Source organism: Nelumbo nucifera, chromosome 6 (assembly GCF_055504915.1).
Source record: "Nelumbo nucifera cultivar China Antique chromosome 6, China Antique-T2T, whole genome shotgun sequence".
Lineage (NCBI taxonomy): Eukaryota > Viridiplantae > Streptophyta > Magnoliopsida > Proteales > Nelumbonaceae > Nelumbo > Nelumbo nucifera.
The window spans coordinates 4,482,520-4,495,191 of NC_142654.1; the positions used below are offsets into that span (position 1 = coordinate 4,482,520).

The window sequence follows — 12,672 nt, forward strand, 5'->3', positions numbered from 1 at the left end:
TACACAAAACAGAGAAAGTAAAAAACATGTAATCAAAAAAACATAAGAAATTTTTCAGAACAAACTTTAGGTTGGAATGCAAATATAGATACAAGAGGAAAGAAAATGTAGTTATGACCACACTACTGTAGCCTTTGTTTGGTTGCCAAGAGACAGTGAAAGAAAAGCAAAAATTGAAGGAAAATCTCTATTTTCTTAAGGGTATATAATTGCCAAGAAAAACTTTAGTAAAACAAGCAGTTACCAGGCCCCATCTGCTACCCCACTTTGCATTTGCAATTTGCAGTAAATATTGCAGTTTCAGATAATTTTACAGGAAAAGTAACTACTATTTAAAAGACAACTTTTGGAATTAAGAATATACTGTAGTGGGTCCCTGTCAGTTTATTTAATTGGCCAATCAAACGCTTATTTTGGGATTTTCTTAAGAAAAATTCAAATTTTTCTTTCATTCTGTCATAACAAAACAAGCTATAGGAAGAGAACTGAATTTGCCTTTGCTTGATAACATAACAGCCTCCCAGTAAGGTGATGAAGACAACCTTAGAATCGTTGAAGCACCTCTTCAAAGTTGAAACATCAACCTCACCAATGACCAGACGCCATTTGCAGGCTCTCTAATCATCAAATGTTTATTAGTCTGGTATTATTGTCTTCTGTTGACGAAGATAAAACATTATTAGGACAAGTGACATATAGGAAGAGCTGGGAATTCTCTCATTGGGGGCTAAATTACGCAAAAAGAGGGAGAATATTCAACTCAACCAAAAGTCCAAATTGGTCGTTGGGCTAAAACAAATTTTTGGTATTGTTATTCTTCAATTTTGGCACTTGGTAATTGATTGATGATGAGACTAATTTGCAGTATATATGTATATATATTAAACCTGTTCATGGCCGGGCCAGGCCGGGTTTTCACTTTTCATTAACAGATTTTTTTAAGGCTCAATCCCGAGCCCGGCCCTCAAGAGAGAGTAGGGCTCATTCAAAACTAACTGGCCTAGAAAGTTAATGCTAATTTTTCTCTCAATTCCGAACCTGCCCAAATATAAATATAACGTATATATTATAACTATATTATATTTATAGTTTAAATATAAATGTACCCTAGTGAATAGTGATAATTTGCTTTTCTGTAAAATTCTAAATACAAAAAATTAAACAAAGAAAAAAAAAGCAAAAGAAAAGGGGGTAAACTAAACAGACTTCCCCGGCTTGTGTGGCAGCGGTTCATAGTAGCTGAACTGAAAAACCTATTGATTTGTCTTTTAGTAGATCAGTCATTAATTAGGGTTTTTTTTTCTTTTATTTTATTTTACTTTATCTTTTGCTTGATAGTTAAAAGTCATGAAGTAGGTTGAGAGCTCTGTCCTTGATGGCTCTGAATGTCATGTTGGGTTGGTTGATTACTATATCCCAAAATATTTCATCATACCCCTACCTTGGAGGCAAGGGCGTCCTCGATGTTCGGCTGTCATGTACTACAGTTATGGTACAAGGGTCCCATTGGCACTCAAGAGGGGCCCAGGGTGTTCAAGAGAATGTGAGGAATGAATCCCCATAAAATGTCGTTCTCCCCATTCTTCACAAGACCATAAGAAGCCCAAACAAAAATAATACTAATAATAATTGCCTGATTCTGTGATTCATCTCTCCCCCTTAGGTTTGGTGTTCCCTCATCCTCAGCTAGCCCTGGGAAATAGGAAACAAAAACAACGCGAACAGAACCAAACAGTGCTCTATTAAGGGTGGGGCTCCGCAACTGTTATTAATCACGGGTCGGCCCCTAACAGCATAAGAGTCTATTGCAGCTTCCAATCCTTGACATTGACTTCGTAACAATACTTAAAATAAACCGGTGTGAAGTAACAGCGGCTTCAGCTTTTGCCCACGCGCCCTACTCCAACCAAATAAAAAACAACATTCATCATCTTCAAGCAAATTACATTTTAGATTCATTATGTTCCAATTTCCCTCCCTTGTTTTTGAAATTCAGGAGAACAGGAATGCATGTCATTCAACTAAAACAATATAAACAAAATTTTGATGTTATTGCATTCATGCTTTTTCGCAACCAATGTTGTTTCTTCCTCTTTCAGTTCTCTTCTCTGTTTCTCAGATTTATCATGATGTTAAAAGTCCAATACACTTGAATTAAGAGACCAACTTTTCTTTTCTATCAGTTAAAAGGGGAAAAAAGATTCCAGAGAATGCCCAAGCTTAACATCCTGAATTGATTCATGGCCTGGCCCCCTTCAGTAATCCATATCATCCATTACCGGCATACGATTTGGCACTGAGCTACTTGCATCTGGATGGTCCACAACTGCTGCCTCACTTGTTGTCAATAGTAAAGATACACTGCAATTCAAAAATAAAGATTTTTCAAGTATAGTGAAGGATTATAGATCTGTAAGAATACCTACATAAATAGAATATCACCTGGCAGCATCCACTAAGGCAGTTCTGACGACCTTGAGAGGATCTATAATTCCAGCCTTCACCATGTCAACATACTCACCTGGTTCAGCACAGGAAACACCCATTGCACCAAGGTTAGCATTGTATCAATTATAATAATGTCAATAAGCAAAGCAAATAAACATTTCAACTTGTGTTACAACGAAAAAGGACCAAACCTCTAGCTGCGTCATAGCCCAGATTAAAATCTTCTTGTTCCAATAGTTTGCCAAGAACCACCGAACCATCAACACCAGCATTTGAAGCTATTGTGAATGTAGGTGCCTACAGCAAACCAGCCCTCCATTTTAAGAAACAATTTATAGATAACCATTGAAAATGACAGATATCAGAAAGGCAGCAGACCTTCACTGCATCCTGAATTATTTGGATTCCCCGTTTTTGGTCACTGTTTGAAGTTTCAAGGTTCTCCAGTGCTTTTGAAGCATACAAGAGTGCCACACCTCCACCTGTCAAAAACAATCAAGATCTGTTTGTGAATAAAGAAACATGTTTATCCATTGCATAACAATTATAATTCTACCTGGCACAATGCCCTCTTCAACAGCTGCCCGTGTAGCATTTAATGCATCCGTAACCCTATCTTTTCTTTCTCCAACCTCTGCCTCACTAGCCCCTCCTACCTGAAAAACATGGGAAAGTTTTAATATAAGCACCTAAATATTAGCCAATGCAGATTGCAGTAAGGGATAGATATAAACCTTGAAAACAGCAACACCTCCAGATAACTTTGACAACCTCTCCTGTGCCTTCTCCTTGTCAAACATGGCAGTGCTTTTCTCTATGGATGTCCTAAGCTGTTAACCATACTCGTATTAGTATTTTTCATTCTCAGCACTATTGCTTTGTTATTTATGGGTGTTCGCATGATTAAATAAACATATTCCTCTTAGCATTCGGGTTGAATAACATCATATTTACTTATTCTTCTTTTCCATTGTGCTAGGAAAACTTGGAGAGATTGGGGAGGGTAAAGGCAGGATTTGATACCAGGTCAGTGGGTGGAGACAACATCCACCAACTGTATTTCAGTTTATGAAATTTGGACACCATAGATGGAACTGCACATCCTCAGTTTTCCACTTTATAGGTGGTCTTGAGGGAAGCAGAAATGGAATTATCCGACATTGATTTTTTTTTATCAATAACTGTGAATTGTATTAGAATTATTAATATGAATGGTTACAGAGCAAGGGAGCTAAACAGTCTTAGCTCCCGGCAACAACCATTGAACACCAAAAAAACGATTACAATACAGCCCAAAATATAGAATTTCTGTTCACCCCTTGTCTAGCTAGACCATCTGCCAATGAGTTCGCACTTCTTTTAATGAGGTGTTCTGTTTCTTTGGGAGGGGGTGGAGATGCTAACCATCTTGGTTAACATCTCAACAAAGGAAATGTGGAAATCAGGAATCTCTCTACTGTTCTCTCTTGATGTGCAACCTTTTTTCCATGAATCAGAGGGGAATATCAATACTAAAGGTAACTTCAGTAACAAGCAAAATGATTTTCTGTCACGGTACATCAATTTCATCATTTCATGTCACACGTGTAAAATTAGACTGCAGCAAGAATTCCTAAAGGGAATAATGAACATATTAAGTTGTTAAGAATTAGGCATGCAATTCAGATACATGATAAGTGATAACACAGGTCTTACAACAAACAATAAACATTGGGCTATGATTTCCATCAACACAAGCAATTTCCTTGATAAATAAAGAATAAAATGAGCTAAAAATGAGGGGCCACTGCTTGGTATGGTGGTAAAATCTCAGGCTGACAAGTATGAGAATGCAGGTTTCACAAGTCTGAGAGTTGTCAATCTGCAAAAATGCTGGAGGTTAGGTCCATATCCAATCTACCCCTCCCAAGGCCCCAGATAGACAGGACAACATCGGGTAATGGCCTTAACACAGATTAGAAATAGAACACAGTAGGACAAAGAATTACCAAGTGAACTTAATTATCTTCGTATTTTCTTTTTCATTTATACTGCAGTCTTACATAAAAATAGAAAAGATCTTAATATTAAAAACATGCATGTACCCTAAGAAGGGTAACATGCTTATTGTACATATAATTCTACAGGTTAACCAAACCACTGAAAATGTATTAAAATCTAGCCAAATGTCACATTAGTCACCATAAATGTTGGGCATAATCACTGATAAACAGTTGAAGTTTTATACTTTTATTCAATTTTCTGCTCTTCACTTAGGCACCAGATAAAAAAACAAAAGCACAAAATTTTGGTTGATGAAGTGATTACCTGCTCACATCTTTCTTCAATCAGTTTCTTGTCACCACCACCATGTAGAATAATGGTGTCATCAATAGATATTGTGACCTGTTAGAAAGAAAAATAAGTTGACTCCCATAGAAGGTTAATGCAAGCAGAAATGCATATTACATACCCTTTTAGCAGTCCCAAGCATTTCAACTTGGACTTTATCAAGACTCAAACCACAATCTTCAGAGATAACCTGCATATATGTATATTGAATATTACATTATATCCCTTTAGCAAATCTACAACAAAAACACTAAGGTAGCTTATTGCATCTAACCTCTCCTCCAGTAAGAATGGCAAGATCCTCCAAATTTGCTCTCCTGTTTTCTCCAAAACCAGGGGCTTTGATGGCACAAACCTACAGTCAATGAAGAAAACACCAAAATTTTCTCTGGTGAGTTGTGAAAGCCGATAATTTAAAGATATGAACTGAGCTTGACACAGAACAGAGACAAAAGCATGAAATCATGCATGCTTGAAACAAGAATGTCATTCTTAGCAGCAGTATGCCCCGTGGAAACCACATAATCTACAATAAAAGATTATTTGAGAAAGACAAAAAAAAAAGCATCAATCACTAAAATACTGAACCCCATCACTACAAGGTACATACTGGAAGTTTTGCACCACCCAACCTGGAAATAAAATACAACAGAGAGATGGAAAATAATCGATTACCTTAACTCCAGCACGGTGTTTGTTTAATACAAGCATTGCCAGTGCATCACCTTCAACATCTTCAGCCACAACCAGAAGGGCTCTGTTCTTCTGTAATAGAAATATTGATCATGAGAAACAAGAGATTATTACTTAACTTTTAAAAGAAGTTCCTCAATCACAATTGCACAAGGTAGAATAAGATAAATGCTCTCAGGGAAAATAATCCATCATGAAGAGAGGCCATTACCCTCACAGCTAACTCCAATATTCTCACGAGTGAGTTCATGTCTGAAATTTTCTTGTCATGAATGAGAATCAGAGGATTTTCCAATTCCTGCCTACAAATGAATCGCAATATTCAAACATGTTAAACCCTCTGACCACACATTTGTGCAGTCACAAAATGTGGTTAACACCGGAAGTAAAAAGTGAAAAATGAAAGCATTTAAACCTTAGATCTCAGCTGCATCCTCCAAGCAAAAATAATTAAAGAAAAAAATGCAACTGGTCCACTCCTCCTTCCCAACACCTTAGATGGGGGGGGTTGGGATTGGGTAATGGGTAAGTAAATCTTGGATTGTGTTGGGTTTGGGAATCTATTAAATTTCAATGGTCAATGGACCTGAACCCAATATAGTAGAAATTCTTCAAACTGGGCATCCAACTTGCACCCTTTATGGCCCTTACTATATCAGCTGCATCCTTCTTTCAGAGGAATTTAAAAAATTACATAGTAAAAAATATGATGGTTCTATTGCTTTGCATAGTTGAATCTTTTACAACTCAGCAATTTGAAAGTTTCTAATAAAACCAAATAGAAACTTTTAGTAGTTGATAATTTAGAGTTTGAAGTAAAACATTGTATACAACCACAAAAATTTGATCTTTACTTACACATTTCTGAGTCTTCTCGTTAGTAATAAAATAAGGAGATATATATCCCCTAGCTAGCTTCATCCCTTCTACAACTTCCAATTCATTATCCAAAGTATTTCCATCCTGCAAAATTTACAAATTCAGACAAATTGTATCTTAGTATCAAATTGTACAAACTCCATTTGATTAGAAATAAAAATAAGTGAATATGTGCTTACAGCAACAGTGATGGCACCTTCCTTCCCAACTTTCTCCATCGCTCTGGCTATCAATTCCCCAATATCACGTTCACCATTTGCAGAGATAGTTGCCACCTGTTTTGAGATATGATCAATCAGTGCAGCGAATATGCAAGTGTAAAAACCAAATAGAGGCATATGAATAACAAACAAATTCCCCTAGAATGCAGCATTAATACAAAGTAAAAAGAGAGAAAGGTTGGAAATGGAAAATAAAAGCATTGAAGATGATAAATAACAGTAAATAAGCTTTAAATTTATTTACAAGCTTTAGTACCTGGGCAATTTCTTCTGGTGTGCATATCATCAATGCTCTGCTTTTCAAGTGAGATATGACAGCATCTACTGCCATATTAATACCATGGCGCAGGTCCATTACATTTGAACCAGCTGCCACTGACTTACAGCCTTCAGTAAGTATCGCCTGAGTGAGGACTGTTGCACAAGTGGTACCTGTAGCCAATTGGGGGAATATCTTCCATGATTAGATACTTCTACTTAGGGATGCATCATACAAAGATCAGATATTCATTAATAATCACAAGATCAGATGCTGATATCAGTATCGTAACTTCATAAGCTCTTATTCTATGCATCAAACAATAAATTGAAATGCAGCAATAGCTAGGGGTGGACACGAGTCTAACTATTCGCTATCCATTCAATCTCAGCTCACAAAAAGTTTGATTTAACATGGTACAAATCGAGCTTTGAACTGAGCTTGAGGCCAATATATAGGCTGAATTGCTAATTAAGACAAGCACAAATAGTAAGAAGCTCAGCTTGTGAAGCCCACAAGCCTAATCAAGCTTATATATAATATTTTTAACTTTTCATATGTATAATAAGAAATAAATTATAAATATAATTTTTAAGTTTTTATATGAAGCCTGGCTCACTGTTGAGGTCGAGCCAATCCAAGGTTGAACATGAGCTTTTGAGTCGAGCTGAACTTGAGGTAGTATTTCTAGCTTGAGTCAAGCTCAAGCCCTAATTTGAGTCTTCTGCTTTTCTGTCGAACTGAAAAAATAAATTCAGCTCAGCTCATATCCACCCCTAGCAATAGCCATTGTTGATGACATTGTCAGGGGATGGCAACATGTGGCTTCATCAACTTCAATAGACACAATTCATGCCTTTAGGATCCCCCTCGACAAGGCAGCATAAAACTCAATCCTGATTGATGTAACTTAGGGAACTTGGGGAGAGGAGATCAGGGATTGAAAAAGTATTCAAATTTAACATAGGAGAAATCTTGATCATTTACACTGGTCCCATTGGCACAGGATACTCTGGATATGCAGAGCTGCTCTCCCTTCTTCAAGAGCTGAGATTAGCCAAGTCTCTGGACTAGGAAAGGCTGATTGTAGAGTAACATTCACAGGTTGTTACAGATGGACAAATGGGCAATCAAAGAGATTTATTGTTATACTTGCATGCACCATGAGAGACCAAACATTTGGCATCTAATATGAAGACCTTGTTCAGATGGTGCCCAAATCAGTAAACTCCATAATTGATTCCTTAGTAAGAGAAGCCAATCAGCCAATAGAGGACTCTCATAGTCCATGATGTGTAACATTGGGACTCTCATAGTCTTATAATCCTACTTTTGTTAGCTCTTTCCTTTTTATTCTGATTTTACTACATCACTAAAATTCTGGCTCATCCCAAGTCCCAACTAGACACAGCTGGAAGCATGATGTGGACGCGTATTGGGAGCAGCAGCAGCAATGATCCGGTGTTCTCATCCTATCCAATTCGGCAACAACAGTCTTATCCATTCAGCAGATTAGATTAGACTATCTTGTTATCTTATCTTATTAAGTTAGTAGATTAGATTATCTTATCTTATTAGATTAGGATTAAGAGAGACTTATCTTATCTTATCAGTCTTATCTTATCAAGATAGAGTTGGAGGTCTCCCTATTCAGCAAGGAGTCTCCCTAAGAGCAGGACTCTTGTAATCTCCTATTTAAGGAGCCACTATTATTGAATAAAGGCATCCAGAATTTCAGTCAAAGAGAATAGTAAAGGAGAGTTAGGGTGATCTCTTGGACAAATCACCCCTTAGGTCGCCACGATAGGGTCTGCACGAAAAGGGAGGGGCAAGGGGAAACTCGAGGTTCTCCCCGTGGACCGACTCGTGACGAGATCCTACGCCCGGGCCCATAACAAAGCATGAACCCTCTTCTGACATTCTGCTCTACTAAAGGCAAGTAAAACATTGAGAAAGTTAGCATGCATGACCTAATTAAAGGTATTATCTATAACTAGAGCATCTATTTGCAATTCCCATAAGGTAACCCTGTTCTAGTTGAAAATTTTTCAGTAAGTGTCTAGAAGGAATAGTAAAAGCATGAACTCTTGTTGTATGAGGCAAGGTTGTATTGGTATTTTTTTAGGTTTTATTTTTTTTTTTCGAAACTGGTTCAGAGGGGCCGGTTTAAGGCCCAGCTACCCTCTGAACCAGTGTCTGACCCAATACAACCCCTGGAGGAGTGTATCAGGAATCCATCGGCACGATACGTATCGATACTTTGAACCTTGGTATGAGGTCGAAAAGCACAAATAGAGTAAATTCAACCCCTTCATGTTACAAAACAGGAAGGGGTGGATTAATTGGTAAAATTGGAACAGGTTAACCATAGAGACAAGAAATAACATTAAGAAGTTACCATCTCCTGCAGTGGCATTAGTGGCTTTGGCAACCTGCTTTACAAGGTCTGCACCAACATTTTTAGCTTTTTCCTTGAATTTGATGCTTTTGGCAACAGTGACACCATCCTTCGTTACCTTGGGACCTCCACGACTTTTCTCGATGATCACATTACGGCCCTAGATAGAATGGATAGAAGGAAAGAAGACAGCAGGCAGTAGAAAAATATCAGCAACTTCATTCTAGCCTGAAGGCTTTCATTTGCCTTTATAACACACAATCATGTATCACTTGGACTCTAGAACATTTCTCAGATGTGTTAGGATATTATGTAATAATAGGCCTCAGTCCTCAAGAGAAATTAATTATATCAATAAGAATCCTGCTTGAACCTAGAAGACGAAATTTCCTGCCAAAAAAAATTGTTTCTTCTAATTTTCCTTCCAAATATTCACAGTAAAGCATCTTCAACTGTTTTCCAGCCCCACAAGTGGAACCTATTTCTATATGTGGACATAGCAACTATGCAACTTCTGCGAATGCTGTAGATCTTCCCCAAAATGGCATATGGTTGATGACAGATTACAAAGAACAACTGTAGATCCTAGAATAGGATATTTTTTACCAGTATCCTAGAATAGGATATTCCATATCAAACTATCTATAATGATCTCTCTAAATTCTCAAAAACATTCACCAATGCTTCTTGAAAATTAGCTAGTTTTGCTGCTTGCCGAAGGCCACTCAGAAAGAAAAAAAAAGAAAAAAAAAAAAAAGAAAGGAAGGAAGAAAAACGTTACCTTTGGCCCCATTGTAACTTTTACTGCTTCAGCAAGCTCAGCAACACCCTGTAGCATGGCCGCCCGAGCTCCAATCCCAAAGTTGATCTCCTTCGCAGCATAGTTTCTGCTAAGGAGAACTCTACTATATACCTTTACACCACAGATTATTAACAAGAAAGTCATACTCAAATAGACATAAACTAGATAATCCTCCCCATTAAAGTAGAAACATTAATGAAAAAGAGGATAAAAAAAATATGCATATGAAAATGACCGGACGCAACAACATTGAGCACGCCAGAACCCAAATTTTGCATTGATGCGAAGACATGATAGTTGATCATCATATCATTGCAATTTTTTTACTATTAATCGAATGTAGATGGTTCCTCCAAGTAGTAGCTCAGCATCAATCCACATTGAAGGGAAAATCCAAAAAATAAATAATAACAACCAAAGGTGGTGACAAAGTGATAAAGTACCAGTTTCTTCGAAGTAGCCGACCTGTGGGAAAACATGAAATTTGAGTAATAAAAATTTTAAAAATATCCAAACGAAATATACACGAAATGAAATGGTGGTGGCGATGAATTACAGAAAAAAGTAGAAGTTTTGGTGACTTCAAACGACGCATACACACCTGATCGAAGAGAATACGCTTGCAGCTACTCGATACATGGCGGGAAGAGGAGAGAGAGAGAGAGAGGTTTTGGTTAAGATGGTTAGGGTTTTAGGTTTCGCCGGTTATTCGGTGAGATTTTTACAGGGTTTTGGAGGTAAATCACTGTAACCACATGTAATGCTTGTACACCAGACTATATGCACCTCTCGGATTCACCGCATATTCTCCTCGGTTTCCAACTTTCCACTTCCACGGTTCCACCTTGTCTATAAGGCGAAGAATTATGGGAGTTGCACTTTGGTGTTATTTTCCATATTACGGTCACATACTTACATATTAGGAATGTCAATGGCACGAACCAAACCGACCCAATTTATAGGTTTTGACTTTGTGTGTGTGTTATGTATGCCGATTATAATTGGGTTTGGATTATTTCGAACCGATTATCATATTATAAGGATACCCCTAGTACCTAATTTTTTCTTCTTCACCGTAAAAGAAATGGGATATTACAGGTTAAAAGTATAATTATCAATTATAAATATTGTTGGATCAGGCCAATAGTCCTAATTATAGACCAATCCATATATGGTTTGATTCGTGTCTGACACTACACATTTATTTATCGGGTTGGGTCTGAGTCTTCTATGAACCGAATCTGACCTGCCAATTGATAGCATTATTTGCACCGGATCGAATTCATAGTTTTCTAGCTAAAGCTCCTATTAATTAGGTGATTTTCGGTAGTTTGTAAATATTGTGGATGGGATTGTTTTTATCCTGTCCATAATAAGATATGGTGTTTTGTTATGTGTGGATGGTCCCTATCCACAAAATAGCATGGGCAATGACGGGCCACACCCCAATTTATCGTTTTTAGTATTTTCTCATGAATGGTTCACACTATGGTATGAATAGTTTGTGGGAAAGTTTCAGTATAATGCACTTGTGTTACATTGGTTCAATTATTCTCATTTTATTTAATCTTTTAATAATTTTTAAATTAAAATTTTTATATTTTATCGATATGGTTTTCCTTCTCCACTCTTTTTCATTATTTAAATATTAATTTTTTAACATTTTTATCAATAAAATAATATTTAAAATATATTTTTTTACTTTTTTTAATATTTAAAAAATGCAATTATTGCTTACATATTAATTTATTGATGCCTTTTTTTTCAATTTATTTACCATATATAATGCAAAACTTAAACATTTATTATCGACTATGTAGATTTCCCATAAAATGTATATGAGATACATGGATTCAAAAAGTATGGTGTGGACCACCAGTCAACACCAAACCTACAGAACGCCATGTGAGTGTGGACTGGTTCAGTCTACACAATCTATCCACACTTCAGAACAAATGTGGACTGTGGTGTGGTGTGGATAGGTCCCCGCCACAAGGTGTCCACACCAGTCCACACCCACCAATTTCTCATCCACATTAGAGAACATTTGTTTTCACAAAAATTAAATAAAAAAAAAAGAGTAAACAATGAGGTTTCATGGAAATAAATTTGCAAGCAGTAAGTTGATGCGACTCTTGAAAATGCTAAAAATTGATTGCCAATACAAATGTAGGAATAGATAAAGGGTGCATGTGAGTAGGGGTGTCAATTGGACGGGATTTGGCCTAACTCCAATAAGTCCAATATAAAATCTTTATAAAAGCACCGGGTTCAATCCAATCAAATGAATACTTTTGACTATTTTGGACCAATCAAATTCAATGTCTAGATCGTCCAATATGTTCAAATTGGATTTAATTTCTTCTATGATTTTAGTCCAAATTGGATGACCACCAATCTTTCAAATTTTAGTTAAGAGTAGCATATGCAAGGCCCACTGGCCATGCAAGGGTGTAACTTGGGTGGGCTCATATTGGATTTTTATCAAAATTTGAATGGGCCCAACCCGAAGGCCTGAGTTACAAGTAGTGTAAAATGCCAAGTCCTGCCAACTTGAATTGCACCCCTAATGCCAAGTGACCATGTCAACCACCAAATCATTCAAACTATTGAAGCTAGAAGTTTGATAACCCTCTAATTT

The 12,672-nt window shown here is 36.9% G+C and overlaps 1 protein-coding gene across 1 annotated transcript; it reads right to left on the reverse strand.

Annotated features, from left to right (window-relative positions):
• Positions 1 to 2,032: 2,032 nt before the first annotated feature.
• Positions 2,033 to 10,792, reverse strand: HSP60-3A (heat shock protein 60-3A). The gene is made up of 18 exons (XM_010243925.2): positions 10,633 to 10,792; positions 10,475 to 10,496; positions 10,011 to 10,142; positions 9,230 to 9,389; positions 6,829 to 7,004; positions 6,531 to 6,626; positions 6,331 to 6,435; positions 5,684 to 5,770; positions 5,455 to 5,544; positions 5,054 to 5,134; positions 4,901 to 4,969; positions 4,756 to 4,833; positions 3,183 to 3,278; positions 3,005 to 3,104; positions 2,827 to 2,930; positions 2,640 to 2,745; positions 2,443 to 2,521; positions 2,033 to 2,361 (listed from the first exon to the last, which is right to left on the reverse strand). The coding sequence occupies exons 1-18, from the start codon at positions 10,668 to 10,670 to the stop codon at positions 2,256 to 2,258; spliced, it is 1,725 nt and encodes a 574-aa protein (XP_010242227.1). The 5' UTR covers positions 10,671 to 10,792; the 3' UTR covers positions 2,033 to 2,255.
• Positions 10,793 to 12,672: the final 1,880 nt, after the last annotated feature.

Coding starts and splice junctions, on each gene's coding strand:
- HSP60-3A (XM_010243925.2), bottom strand. CDS start 10,670: ATGTATCGAGTAGCTGCAAGCGTATTCTCTTCGATCAG. Junction 9,390..10,010: donor AAGTTACAATGGGGCCAAAG/GTAACGTTTTTC, acceptor CATTCTATCTAG/GGCCGTAATGTGATCATCGA. Junction 2,362..2,442: donor GCCTTAGTGGATGCTGCCAG/GTGATATTCTAT, acceptor TTTGAATTGCAG/TGTATCTTTACTATTGACAA.